Genomic DNA, 14180 nt, shown 5'->3' with positions numbered 1-14180 from the left:
GACCCTTCCCTCCCCGTCTCTTCCCATGTCCTGCAATCACCAAGTCCCGGTGATCCTGCGCCCTTCACACACTGAGCGCCTGGGTCTTTGCTTGAACACTCAACATTCAGCTTTAAAAAAAAAAGTGACGTCATTCCTCTGCTCACCCTACTTTGGGTCTGGTGAGGAAATATGCTCAGTGCTAAGTACACGTCCTGGCTGTGAAAGCACCTGGTCTAGTCAGGGCTGGAAGGAGGGGAGGCTGGCCCAGTCAAGGTCGGTCCTCTGTGGTCACCCAGGAAGAACAAAGTGTCCATGGAACCCAGGAGGGTGATGGCAGTGCAGCTGGGGAGAAATGGAGGGGCTTGGACCTGTCCCTTCTCTCCGTTCCACTCCTGTTTCCTACCTGAGAGCGTGAGCAGCTCCTGGGCTTCTGCGGCCGCCTCCCCCTGCCCGCCCCGTCTCCAGCTTTGCCCCGTCAGACCAGTTCGCCACCAGTAAGATGCCCTGAAAGTGCAGATGTTGCCGCGTCATGCTCTGCTAAGAGCCCATCGGTTGCCTCCCATTGCCTCAAAGTCCAGACTCCTCCCCAGTGGCCCCCAGACCCTTTACCATCCGTTTCATCATCTCTTATCCCGTCTACTTCCAATCCGCCACCCCCACGTGCATACATTCATGCGCACGCTGCCCCTGCCACCAGACCAATCTCCCTTTGCTGTTCCCCTGCCTCTACCTGGGGCCCCTGCCTCACCCACTTTCTGGTTTGTCTCGATAGCATCCACTTTTCCTTCCAGATACCAGCTTCACCATTACCGCCTGGGCGAGCGCGGACCCAACAAGCAAGGGTGCGCCTCTGAGGGGCCCCCACAGTCCCCACATGCCCGCCCCATGTCCCCACAGGGTTGTGGTTGCTTGTTTCATTACCTTTGTCAATTGCTCAAAAGCTCGCCATCCATCATTTCCCACATGGGGCACAACGCCTGGCACACAGTAGGCGCTCAATAAATGTCTGATGCATAAAGACATGACCAGGCACCAGAACCAGCCAAAGAAGATGATTCTTTGAGGGAGAGGTGGTCAGGAATGATATTTTGACTACAGAATCCAAAGAGGGATTTGTGGATAAGTAGACTCAGAGGCCTAGCAGTAAATTAGCAACAACACCCTGAATGTCCTTGTAGCCTTGTTTTTAATGAAAAGTAAAAAACACCCCCAGATCCCATTTCCAAGTAAAAGCACAAACCCTCCGTGCGTGTCATTACCACGCCATTGTGAGATATTGCTAAGTGTTTCCATAGCTGTGTCTGGAGCTCTCGAAATCTGTCTCGGGTAATTTCTCCAGTACCCTCCGGAGAGAGGTGGGTGCAGCATGGGCAACAGCTTGTGTTTTGTGCCTCGGCCTCGGTACCTGTCTGTGACACAGCTGTGTTTTGTCTTTATGTCTACCCCTGCCCCCATCACCCCCAGCGTCGAGAGCAGATTGGAGCTGAGGAAGAATCTGCACTGCCAGAGCTTCAAGTGGTACCTGGAGAATGTCTATCCAGAGCTCAGGTATCCGCCCTACCACTTGCTGGCTGCAGGGCAAGGCCCTCAGCTGACTTGGTCCAGAGAAGGGACATCCCGTGGCCAACTGGATCAGGACTTTGAAGTGCGTGGAGCTCTGAGAAGACCAGTCAGCTCCCCTTCCTTCCTGAAACCAGGAGAGGAATTAAGTTAATCAGTAGCATGAGGGATTGAGGTTAGCTAGCAGCAGTCTCTCGCAACTGCTGGCATTTGAGCCCCAGTTGATCAGAGGGCGTGAGCTCGTTGACGCTGTCCTATGTCAGGCTCCTTACCCTTGTGGCTCCTGGGTCTCTCCTTGCTGGATTGTTCCTAGTGGCAGCCCCCACCCCAGCACAGGTCATGGTAATACCACCCAGGATGAAACGCCCCTGTCATCCTCAAAACCCTGCCTTGACCTCTCCAGCTGCTAGTGTTACTAAGCCAAAGAGCGGCTGGTTCTCCTCATTCCTGTGACTTTCCTCCAGAGTCCCCAACGATTCCTCCATCCAGAAGGGCACTATCCGACAGAGGCAGAAGTGCCTAGAGTCTCAAAGGCAGAGAAACACCGAGATCTACAACCTCAGGCTAAGCCCCTGTGTCAAGATCAAAGGCGAGGATGCAAAATCCCAGGTGAGCAACAGGCTGGGGATATGAGAACATGTACAGGGACTTAGCCTCCATCATCTGCTTTTCTGTGGCACCAGGGGTCCAGTTATACCCAGAGCTTAGCAACAGAGGAGAAGTATGATTCCTCCTCACTCTAGGACTGAATTCACTCCACTAGTTTTCCAAATGTGTAGAGTTTCTCTGAAAGACCTCTTACTGGGCAACGTCGTGCCTATAGGAAATTGCCATTAAATTAGCAGGATTTAATGAGTACGTACGTCACTGGTGTCCTACCTGCTGGCAGTAAATCTGGGCTGGGTCAGGTGGATTCAGTAAAGCACATCCAGCTTTAGCCACATAGCTTCCTCCTGGCTCCCACAGAGCTGCAGGATCCAGATTCTTTCTCCCTCTTTCCTTTGCCGGCTCCTGTCCTCCGCTTTCATATGCTAATGGTGAGTATTCACCCAGGTTCTCAGGTCACTGTCCTTTGCTCTGTAAATGGTTTCTTAGAGATTCTATGCAAGCTTCCAGCTTTGACATCCATTGATTCACAAATTCTAGTTTTCATCCCTCTGGGCATTTCACTCATTTATTCACCCAGCAATCCGCTCTTCTCAAGGTGAGGAGTGACTAGGTTGCTGGTCTCTATGGCCACACACCCCCCCAAGGGATCTAATGCAGGAAGCGGCAAGTAAGCAGCCCTTCTGTTGTAAACCCTGTCCTGGATGGAGCTCAGTCACCAAGGGTGGTATCTGCCATATGCATAAGGATCAGGGACGTCTTCCCAGAGGACTTGAAAATGCGCTGCATCCTGAGAGAGGAGTAGGAATAGGCCGTGTCAGGACAGGGAGAAGGGGCAGCCCAGGAAGCATGTGTGAAGGCCTGGGCTGTGGCTGGATGACAGTGTCCGTGATTCCAGTCAACAGCTGGCTACGAGCGGCTGCCGGGCACCACGGCCACACCCCCGTCCCACACCTTCTCTGTGTGACTACCCTCTTCCAGGCTCCAGTCCTGTCCATCTGTCCTGGCTCCTCTTTTCCCCGCGTCCCCATTCCTGCAGATCCCTTCCCGTCTCTCCTCGAATACCTAGCTCTTCTTCTTCGTCCTGCATTCACTCCTTCAGCCTTCCTCAGCCTCAGCACCGTTGACATTTGGGGCTGGATGGTTCTTTCCAGTGGAGGCTGTCCTGTGCTCTGCAGCCTGCCTAGCAGCAGCCTCTGCCCACCAGATGTCCCGCACACCAGTCGTGACAATCGAACTTTCTCCAAGCTACACCAAACCCCCCTGGGGCATAAAACCACCTGGGTTGGGAACCATTGTGTTTGGTTTCGCCCACAGTCTCCGGTCTCTGCCCCTCATCCCCCAGCAGACGTGTCACCATCACACCTCTGTTCCCCATCTCATTACAGCCTTCAGTGGCTCCCCACACCGTCTGCCACAAAAGTCTATGCCTATGTTTGAGGCATCTCACCACTGGCCTCCAGCTTGCAATGACTTTTCCAAGACCCGTTTCTCTGCTCCAGCAGGACATGGGAAGGGCTGCCTGAGTTAGACAGGAAAGGAGAAAGGAAGCAGGGGTATTGGTTTTGCCTTAGGTATGGCAGCCTGGCTGGGAATGACACCATTTGCTTAAGTGACTGTTTTGTAAACTGTTGCAAATAGGTGAGGCACCTGCCTCTCTTCTGACTCTGTGTGCAGGCCCTGTCCGCGGGGTTCCCAACAGCCTGAATGTTGCCATCCGCCTTTTCCAGGGACAGGAGTTGGCTTGATCTGTCTTCAACAAAGCAGTGGCTTTTCATGTCTTCGGCTCCATAAGGACATGGGAGGAGGGGAGCCACAGGTTCTCTGCAGTCTCGGGGAGGGGTTCCCCACTAGCCCAGCCCCAGTGAAAGATTTCACTGGAGGGTAATAGTACCTATTCCAGCTGACCTTCCATTGGCACAAGAAGGGGAGGAAAAGCAGTGATCTGTGGGAAACTAAGAGCGATCATAGTAACAGGCTTGGAGTGAGCCAAGAACTCTTTCTAGAAGAGAGTGCCAAGCTATCACTCCTCCCCACTTCGGAGAGAACAGTTTGTGTAGCAGCAGTGTGAATTCAGGAAAATGGAAGAAGACTCTAAGATAGACATTCAGTCTGCTTCCACGGACAACACTGAGTGCCCACAGTGTGCCCACAGGTGTCAGGCTGCATGCTGGATGCAGAGTGGGGCCAGGTTGCATCAGACACAGCCCCCTTTGAGAGGGGGCCCACGGCCAACAGCAGGACTGGGCTGCACGTCCAAGTGTTGTGAAGGTGTAAACCCACTTTGGACTGATAGAAATCCGCATAACTCATTCAGCTAGAATAATCCCCAGTTTTGTGTGTATGCGTGCACACATGTGGAGCTACATGCTTGCAGGACTGACTTGGGTTACCTTTCTCTTCCTTACGTAGGAGAGATAGTCCTGCCTTTCTGCCCACCAGCCCTTTCTGCTAATGTGCTATGACATCCCAAGCTTGTCTCCTCTGACCCTGAGTCGCCTCTTCTCCCCTCCTACATTTTATTTCTCTTCTTGTGCTGCCTCTTGGCCTGTCCAGAGGGGGGTCCCATGTGCCCCGCAGGCCCTTTCTCATGACTCAATTCAGCCCTTTCTGCAGCTGCCGCCTTCTGTGCCTGTGAGAAGCCATAGCAAGGAAGGGATACAAGAGCCCTGTTAAGGAGGTATCACTATTATCCTAATTTTGCAGATGAAACCAGGGCCTGGAGAGATTATCCAAAGTCATAGGCTAGGAAGTGGTGATGGCGGGGTTTGGAAAATCTAGCCACCATGCCATAGCTCTGCTATCGCTGCTGCTGTCGGAGTCATAGATGGTTCTGGAACCCTTTTATTCAAGTTCATTCGTGCGAGATGTCTGTCCCTGAGATCCCTCACAAATATAGAAAACTGTAGATCAGCTCCACTCTGACAGCACAGAGCTGGTCACTTCCCACTGGAACCAAGGGTCACACCCCATGTCGGGGACTGGGGGGGGGGGTGTGCTGGACCAGACAATCGGCACCTCCCCGACATTGATGGGAACTGGGGAAGTGCATGAATGGAGGCCCACGTTCCCTGGACTCCATGCCAGGGCAAGGGGGTGGGGTACACTTAGCACAGGCTACTAGCTTGTGCCTATTCCCCTTTTCTGCCCTCCCTGGCTCTGTCCCCCAGTATGAACTCCCTGCTGGCAAATCCACATTTGGTCGCTCCCCTCTAAATGGTTCCCTTTGGGTCTGGCTGTGTGTAGTCTGGCTTCAGTCTACCCTTGGGAGGAGAGACCTGGGGTGAGATCTCTACAGGTCCTGAAACCAAGCTCAGGCCATGCGGTAGATGATTGCAGGGTCCAGACTCCTGGAGTAAAAGAACAGCAGAGGGTGGTAACAAGAGCTTGGAATTCTGCTTCCAGCTGGCCACACGCTCTCCAGGGGTGGGTTTCCAGGCACATGGGTGTCCCCTTTGTTGAAAGGAGACAACCAGACCATGGTTGTCCTCTGCCTCTGACACTGGCTCATGTCCCTGCCCCACCCCCAGCCCATCTGTCCACCCCTCCTCACCTCTCTTTCTTGGCCGGCTCGTCAACCTTGGGAACAAAATGTTTAATCTGAGAGTGTATTGAAGATGTCAGCAAGCTGATGCCTTGGGTGAAGTACACGAGAAATACGTCATCAGTCTGCAGACGTGCGAAGCCCAAGAACCCTCCAGGTTAACGAGTTTCCCCCTTAACTTTATTGGATTCTCTAGAAAAATATTTGTGTGAAAGATAGAGGGAAGACAGATGCACCAATCTCGTTTACTATCCCAATTTTTCAAAAGGGAAACAAACCTAAAAACTCTTCAGTGTGTCCGTCTCCCTGTGTTCCTGGCAGTTTGGGCTACTGGCTTATGAAGGACACGTGTAGACAGCTGGACACCCGGGTGGGTGAGAGAAGGTGAAACTCTTGCCCCCGCACCTGCACTCCCCTTGGCACCCAAAGTGAGTCTGCCCACGGGACGGTGGCCAGTATGTCATCTTCCCTGTCTGATCCCACCATTCCTCCCCACGCTTCGGGAACACACCCTTGGGATCGGCCCCATCATGGCTGCCTTTCCGGCATCTCTCCTGGGAGGCGAAGCAAAGGCACTTTTCTAAAGGAAGCTCTCTGGGCCCATCTCTTTTCCTGTTGGCTTCCTCCATTACCGTAGTCCACAGATGAAGCGCTTGCTCTGTGGTCAGCCCTGTTCTGAGCACATACACATGGAAACCCATCTGTTCCCTACAGTGACCCTCCACGGCAGGGACCCACATTATCTTCATTCCCCACAGAGGGGACAGAGCTGCAGAGTTCAGTATGTCGCCCACGTTCGCAGGAGTAACAAGCAAGGAGCCAGCAGTTACTCTTGGGCCCAACAGCATGACCCAACAACAGATGCGCTGGCTGTGGGTTTTTAGTCACATGTATATAAAGTGTGTTCTTACAACTCAGGACGAAGGGACAGGATGGACTGGGAATAAAGAAAACACCCTAACAGTGAGTCTGGTGAAGGTCCTAATCGAAGGCAGGGACTGTAACTCTGAGCCTCCCAGGTCACCAGGGAGAGGCTAAGGTCTGTGTCTGTGCAGCTGAAGAAGGTGTCCCCAACACGGCCGATCAGTACATTTGGGTGATCCTTCAGGGACCTAGGTGCATCGAGAGGTTGGCTGAACTGAAGTGTCACTTGAGCCCATGCATTCATTCCAGACACCTTGTCTGAAGAAGGCTTCAGGGTGTGTGTGTGTGCGGCCTTCAGAGTGGCCTACTCAAGGCCAGCTGGTGGTTCTGGATGCTCTTGGCTCAGATCCAGTCTCACCAAAGAGGCCCCACATTTAAAGTCGACCCTGCGGTCTGCACCTGGCATTGCCCAGAGTAACCACGGACCTCTGTCCCCCTCCATAAAACCGTTCCTGCCTCCCAGGGCCAGTGTGAGCATCAATAGACTATGAATGTGAAGCACCTGGAGCCAGAGTCCTTATAAATGAGCTATTTGCCCATCTAACCACAACAGAACCAGCAATGCTGCTTGGCACATGGGGTCTCTTCTCCGTTGTTTACTGTTCCCCACGCTGAAGAGTTTTTGAACGGGGAGCTCACCACCATCAGTAACTGACGCAGGCTTCTGCGTTGATGACAACACAACGCCTGCCTTCTCTCCACGTGTGAATGTTTCTCTCTTCACCCAACCATCGCTCCTCCCACGTGCCACAAAATACTGTTCATGGAGACCGCTTCAGGGCCAGGCGCCAGCTGCGTGTTCCACGGGCATCATCTGGGTTGGTCATCACACGACCCCATGAACCGTGTCCTCTTATCCCCCCATTTCACAGATGGGGTAAGTGAGGCTTAGAGAGGTTGACCAGTACTCTCAGGTCATACACGAGTAATGCCGGGCCTGCTGTCCCCAGGGACCAAGCCCTTCAGACTAGGCTGGGGTGTCTCAACTTCAGCACTGTTTGCATTAGTACCGGATAATTCTTTGTTGTGGGGACCGTCATGTGCGCTGTAGGTTTTGCCAGCATCCCTGGCCCCACCTGCTAGGTGCCAGTGACACCTTCCAATTAGTCCTAGTGCTCAAAGAATGCCTCCAGACACTGCCGTATGTCCCCTGGGTAGACAGATAGGGGTGAAATCACTCTAGTCGAGAGCTGCTGCCCCAGGCTGGTTCCTTCTTGCCTCCTGGAGGTGGCCCTAGGCCATTCCAAGGTCAGCCCTGGGCCTGGACCCCGACCCATCTCATGCCTGCCTCTTTTGGACCTTGGCTCCTCCAGACATGTCTTCTTCTTCTCCTTCTTTTTAAATGTCTATTTATTTTGAGAAAGAGAGAGAGCATGAGTCGGGGACAGGGGCAGAGGAAGGGAGAGAGAGAGAATCCTAAACAGGCTGTATGCTCAGCACAGAACCTGATGCGGGACTCGATCTCACAACAGTGAGGTCATGGCCTGGGCCGAAATCAAGAGTCAGATGCTTAACTGGACTGAGCCTCCCAGGCGCCCCCAGACATGTCCTCTTAAGAGCCCCTTTCCTCTCTGCTGTTCCATCCAACACAAGACATGAAACCCGGGCTGGGTGTTGCGGCCCGTGTGGTCCCAGCCCTGACAGCTGCGGCCGGATGGGCATCACCCAGAGAGAAGTCTGCTGCCCCCACCTGCCAGGCTGCTCGCTTCTCCTCATGCAGGGGCTGACTTCCAGAGACTCGCTAAGCGCAGAGTCCTTAAGGTCCAACCTCGACCACCCCTCCCCATCATCAGTTCCCCTCTTCCAGGGCAGGAGCAAAGGGGCTGGAGGGCCAGGAGTGGACCCCCCTCTCCTCAGTCCCTCAGTGGCCTATCCTTGAGGAGGCGAGGCTGCCCACACCACCTCTGAGTTACCTTCTGTAGGTGTGGCCATGTCTGTGTGCACCGGGGTGCAGGGACGGGGGGTGGTGTCTATGACTGGGCCAGACCCCCAAATGGAGCTGTCAGGAGACAGCTCAGCGCACACCGATCTAGGCCAGGCCAGCCTGAGCAACCACGGCTACCTTCCTGAATCCATTTCTGACTCTGAGGTTCATTTAATAAACCCATTCATCACCGGCCATTCTGGAAGGCTGACAGGTTGCAGAACGGGAATCGGAAAACCTCTCCTCGCTTCCTGCCCCACCTGCTCCCGTGTTCTGCTTCCCTCCCTCCTCCCTCGCAGATGTGGCTCCTCCGAGAAATCATGAGGCTGAATTATTTCAGTGCCGGTAAACACCAGCTAATGGAAAGTCCATTCAGTGTAAAGGCTTCCATACCCTGCCTGTGCATGTGCGTTCTCCCCTTGGGGGTCTTGAGGTGATCTCTTCTGAGCCCAGACCTGGCCCCCGTGGGGGTCACCATATGCCTTCCTTCCCGAAAGGCATTAGTGGATGGGGTGTCTCCGATGTGAAAAAAAACACCACCCCCCTCCCACCCTCAAGCCTTCCCTAGCACTTCCCTAGCCCCTGGGATACTAAAAAAGAAGAAATGCCAAGATAAGCTTTCAGAAATGGTGGTATATGTCAAGTTTTTATGTTTAATTAGTTAATGCTCTTAACATACACACACACACAAAGACAAAGTCAGTGTATTGTGGTAATCAAGATAATTACAGGATTTATTTTTAAAATGCTAATTCATGGTTTACAGCAAGCTGTGTGGGTGGGTAATGGGTCAGGGGGATGGACCTTATCTTCTTTCCACATCACTGACTGTGTGTTTAGCCTCATTTCCCGACAATGGCAGAAATCTAAAGCTGAGGCCAGTTGTATGGTGGGCCTGGGCAGTGGTTCCCTGGCATTCCTGCCCTTGGGCCTGGGCCTGGGCTTCGGGCTTTTCTCTCCCCACCCTCCCCTCCTCGTACAGAATTCTTTGGACACACACCCAAGATCTGCTTCCACTTTCTAGATCACACTGCAGATGTCTGGAGCCCCAGAATCCCCCACCGAAATGGCCGAAGCCTGAACTGAGGACCTGCATGGATCTCCTGGGGGTACCCTGTGTCCCTAGCACGCTACCTAGGTCCAAGGGGGTGACCAGCAGAGACGCATATGCTGGTGCAGGAGTTCACAGCAGGGGACAGAGCCAGGGTGGGAAGAAAAGGGGAACAGGCACCGGCTGGTAGGCCGCATTGTGTGTACCCCACCCCCCTGCCCTGGCATGGAGTCCGGAAAACGTGGGCCTCCACTCATGCACTTCCCCAGTTCCCATCAATGTCAGGGAGGTGCCTACTGTCTGGTCCGATCCCCCCTCCCCAGTCCCCAACATGGGGTGTGACCCTTGTTTCCAGTGGGAAGTGACCAGCTCTGTGCTGTCAGAGTGGAGCTGATCTACAGTTTTCTATATTTGTGAGGGATCTCAGGGACAGACACTGCCTGTGATTAAACTTGAATAGAAGGGTGCTGGAAGGAGCCGTGACTGTGGCAGCAACAGCGACAATAAACAAGCTGGAGATGGTCCGGGACCGCTGACCAGTTCGTGACTTTGGCTAACCTCCGTGAGCCTTTCGTCGTCTGTAAAATGAGGATAATAATAATAATACTTATCTAGTAGGATTCCTATGAAGACTAAATTAATCTGTGGAAAGCCCCCGGAATAGTGTCTTGCACACAGTAAGTGTTCAGCAAATGCTAGTCATCGGTAACAATGTCATCATGGTTATTGTTTCACCTCTGTGCATACAGACGTCTTTCCCTTTCAGTTTACCCTGGAGGGAAGCATGTGGCGTGTGTAGTATGGTGATGTTCAAGGCTGGTGGAGAATTTATTGATGTGTTCCAAGGAGTACATTCCGTAACATTTATTATTTAAAAAATTAAATATATATATAGGTCTAGAAATAGATGGAAGAGTATAAAGGATCCCCTGGACCCTTGCCCAGGCTCCAAGAAGTCTCAATTCACAGCCAGTCTATTTTCATCTGTATTTCCATACACTCCCCTGGTCTAGATCTTCTCCCAACACCAGCAATTTGAAAAGGGATACAGGAGGGACGCCTGGGTGGCTCAGTCGGTTAAGCATCCAACTTGGGCTCAGGCCAGGATCTCACAGTTGGTGGGTTCGAGCCCCACACCTGGCTGTGTGCTGACAGCTCAGAGTGTGGCGCCTGCTTCGGATTCTGTGTCTGCCCCTCCACTGCTCACACTCTGTCTCTCTCTCACACAAAAATAAGTAAACATTAAAAAAAATTTTTTTTTAATGAAAAGGGAATCCACACATAGAACCCAACCATAGAGGACGGTGGCTCCCACTGAACCGGTGGCCCCATCCAGGTATCAGGGACAGGGAAGGTTCCAGATCAGGAGAGGCAGTGGTCTGCATCCAAGTATCTGATGGGGCAGCAGAAGGACCCAAGCTTGGGAGCGAAGAGGAGAACACAGGAAAGACGCTGAGGATGTCACTAGCTAGCAGAAGTCAGGAGAGGCGCCAAGGCTGGGGAGTGGCTGCCATCAGCTGGGGGAGGTGCAGAACAAGGAACAGATGAGCACCGGGTCAGCTTATGGGGCGTATGGACCTAGAACAGGAGGCCAGCCAGCTAAGGGACCCTTTCTCCATTCTCAGGCCAAGGAGAAGTGGCTGCCAAGTGGCCTGGTCCAGAGGCTGAGGGCCAACTGCAGGGGCGCAGCGGGGAAGGAGTTCAGTCCTTGATGGGTTCTCTCAGCAGCTCCCCTCAAAGCATCCAACTCACCGGTGACCCTTGCTCCGTGATGAGGGCAAAGGGCAGCTGGGCCCCCACTTGGCAGCCTGGGAAGGACCTTGTGGAGTTTCACGTTTTCATCTCCCTGACCTAAGAAACAGGAGTGGCTTGGGCTTCTTGAGCACTTAGTTGCTCTCTGATCTCTGGCATTGCATGGAATAAGTGAGGCATGTTCCTTGTAAGGACTCTCCCAGAATGCCCCTTTCCTCTCCCCACCCTCCTTGTCCTTTCACCTTTTCAGCTCCCCTCCCTGTAGGAGCTCTGTGCTAAGCCATCTCCTCCTGGAGTGCTGGAGTTCACACCCCTACTGTGATGATGTTCTGTCTCCTGACTCCCTCTGCCCTTCCACTCCCTCCCGCGGCACACTCCCTGTTCCCTTTGTCCTGCCGTGGGCCTCTTATCAGAACACTCAGGCTTTCAGGGCACCGATTCGGCCTCCCTGCCAGGTCTGCTCACGGTGTCAAGTGTGGGGGAACAGACCTGGATCTGACAGAGAAACTGCTGACCACACAGCTGGGCTGCGGTGCTGTTCAGGCTTCGCCACCTCAAGCCCAGAGTTGTTCCGTGCCTCCCAGAGGTGGCCTGCATGCCCAGGCCAGTCCCCTTCACAGGTGTGGGGATGGAGAGTTCAGTGGCGCTGTGACCTGCGAGCCTCTGGCTGTTGAGTCCCATTGTTCAAGGTGACTTTGTTGACCATCTGTTCCTGCTGGGACCCCCAGTGCTTTATACCACCAGGCTTCGCTAATTATCACACATAGTCCCGGGAGTGCCCCACCAGGCTTCTGAGGATCCTGATGTGAACCTTCTGGCCTCTTCTCCTCCAGATATGGGCCTTCACATACACCCAGCAGATCCTCCAGGAGGAGCTGTGCCTGTCCGTTGTCACCATCTTCCCTGGAGCCCCGGTGGTTCTTGTCCTCTGCAAGAATGGAGATGACAGACAGGTAAGTGCTCACTGGGCACACAGGGGCGTGGCCACCTGCAGCTTCCAGACTGCCTGAGTAAGGTCAGAGGCTCGAGTGTGCAAGACAGGAGAGAAACTGTAGAAGAGGAGGGGTTGATCAGAAAGCGACCCTCCTGGTTAGGAGAGGCGGTCGGATTGCCCCTGAATGCCTGTGGACTTGGGCAGACCACAGTGTGCACGTGCATCTTGTACCCTCCTGCGTAGCTCTGATGCCCACCTGGCACCCCGGAGCCGGAGAGCACTGGGGCAAAGCCTTCAGGGCCACAGGGATGAGCAGTGCTTTAACTTTGCCTTCGGAAGCCTTGTGCTCTGGCAGGATGTCCACCAAGATTCGTAGCACTCTGGATGTGCCATGTGCCCAGCTGACCCCAAGTTGTTAACCCCACACAGTTTCCTGCCAACTGGGTACTGGCATTAGAGAGACAGAGATTCCAATGCCCTTTTATGACTCATTGGCTGTGTGACCCACAGCAGGTTACTGGACCTCTCTGAGCTTTGGTTTCTTCCTCTGTGAAGTTAGTTGATGATGCTCCCCCCATGGGGCAGCTGTTTAGAGCAATGAACTGAAGTGGTCCATGGTGCCTGCTCAGTGGTGGTTCCCCGAAACGTGTCCATCCCCCCCCACTTGTTGGGTAAGAGGAGGTCTGGGGAGCAGAGGCATGAGCTCCCCTCTCTGCCTGGGCCCTTCATGTGCTGGAGTGCTTTGGAGGAGCACAGGTTCGTGGCCTCAGGTGCTGCCCAGAAGCCTCTCTGCCCTCCTGCACCCCATCCCCCAGCTCACTCCCACATCTTCCTGCTGTGCAGACACTGAGGGCACATCATCTCTCTGGGTGCTCCTCTGACTAACGTGCTTCATGTTTTCTGGCCTGTGGCTTAGAAAGTTACTGCCTTCTAATGAGTTTTCCTAGCAAACATATTGATTTTGCTTTTACTTTTTTATCTGGAGGGGAAAAAACAAACAAACAAACAAACAAAACCAGAAAAACCAACAGTACCTGGCAAAGCAATTAGTTGCAGTTTTATTCCTCCGTGAGACCATGAAGTCAAGTCTCTGGGTGACCCCAGCCGTGCGGTGTAAACACGGCTGATTGTTCTGGAGCTGCTGATGTTGTCGATAGGACCTGGGGCCTTAGCCAGAGAATCCCGGTTCACTCTCTCTCCTCTCCGTCTTCTCAGCAGTGGACCAAGACTGGTTCCCGCATCGAGCACATAGCATCCCACCTCTGCCTAGACACGGACATGTTTGGGGATGGCTCCGAGAATGGCAGGGAAATCGTTGTCAACCCATGTGAGTCGTCACTTATGAGCCAGCACTGGGACCTGGTGAGCTCTTGAGGACCCTGTGCCTGAGCCAGCGGGGCCGTGGGTGACGTTTCCCAGATGAGAAGCAGACCAGAAATCAGGCCACCAGCAGCTCCCAACTACTGTAGTAGATGCCCTGCATGGGGAAGTAGAGAAGAGCCCCTGGACAGGAGCAGGTGTCTCAGGGAGGATGGAGGAAAGGATTGTAAGCCACGTGGGGCTCAGAGACAGATTTCACGTGCTCTCCGTGCTGCTGAGTTCCAGTCCTGGCCCAGTCTTCACCTCGCTGGAATCTGGCGACCAAGATGTAATGGGAAGTGTTTATGTTGTTCCCTTTCTTACAAAGGAAGCCAGAGAGAAAAGCCTTTTTTTGTCACTGGACCAGGACTAAATTGAGAGATGAAGAATGGAGGTTGTTTTCAAAACAAATAAAGGAACCTTAGATGTTTTCTCTGTGCATCTATTTGTTTCTACTTATGTAAGTTCTGGGCTAAGCTAAGTTCTTCATTCAGAGGGGACACGTGGTGGGGCGGAGGCTGCAGGGTCTTTGGGCAGAGCAGAA

At 53.5% G+C, this 14180-nt stretch overlaps 1 protein-coding gene across 5 annotated transcripts in view; it reads left to right on the top strand.

The window, feature by feature from the left end:
- Positions 1–14067, top strand: part of GALNT14 (polypeptide N-acetylgalactosaminyltransferase 14) — a 214385-nt gene extending 200318 nt beyond the window's left edge. Inside the window, exons 12-15 of one of the 5 annotated variants that reach the window (XM_040496432.1) lie at positions 1447–1530; positions 2007–2151; positions 12177–12296; positions 13496–14067. In XM_040496432.1, coding sequence (XP_040352366.1) covers positions 1447–1530; positions 2007–2151; positions 12177–12296; positions 13496–13651 — 505 coding nt within the window. In that variant the 3' untranslated portion in view covers positions 13652–14067. Of the gene's footprint in view, positions 1–1446; positions 1531–2006; positions 2152–5678; positions 5981–9564; positions 9637–12176; positions 12297–13492 lie in introns of those variants that run through there. The other 4 variants (XM_040496430.1, XM_040496434.1, XM_040496433.1 and 1 more) reach the window with 4 other exon arrangements.
- Positions 14068–14180: the final 113 nt, after the last annotated feature.

This window comes from Herpailurus yagouaroundi, unplaced genomic scaffold (genome assembly GCF_014898765.1).
Source record: "Herpailurus yagouaroundi ecotype Mexico unplaced genomic scaffold, PumYag 188, whole genome shotgun sequence".
NCBI classification, from domain to species: Eukaryota; Metazoa; Chordata; class Mammalia; order Carnivora; family Felidae; genus Herpailurus; species Herpailurus yagouaroundi.
This window is presented reverse-complemented; position numbering and strand designations above follow the sequence as displayed.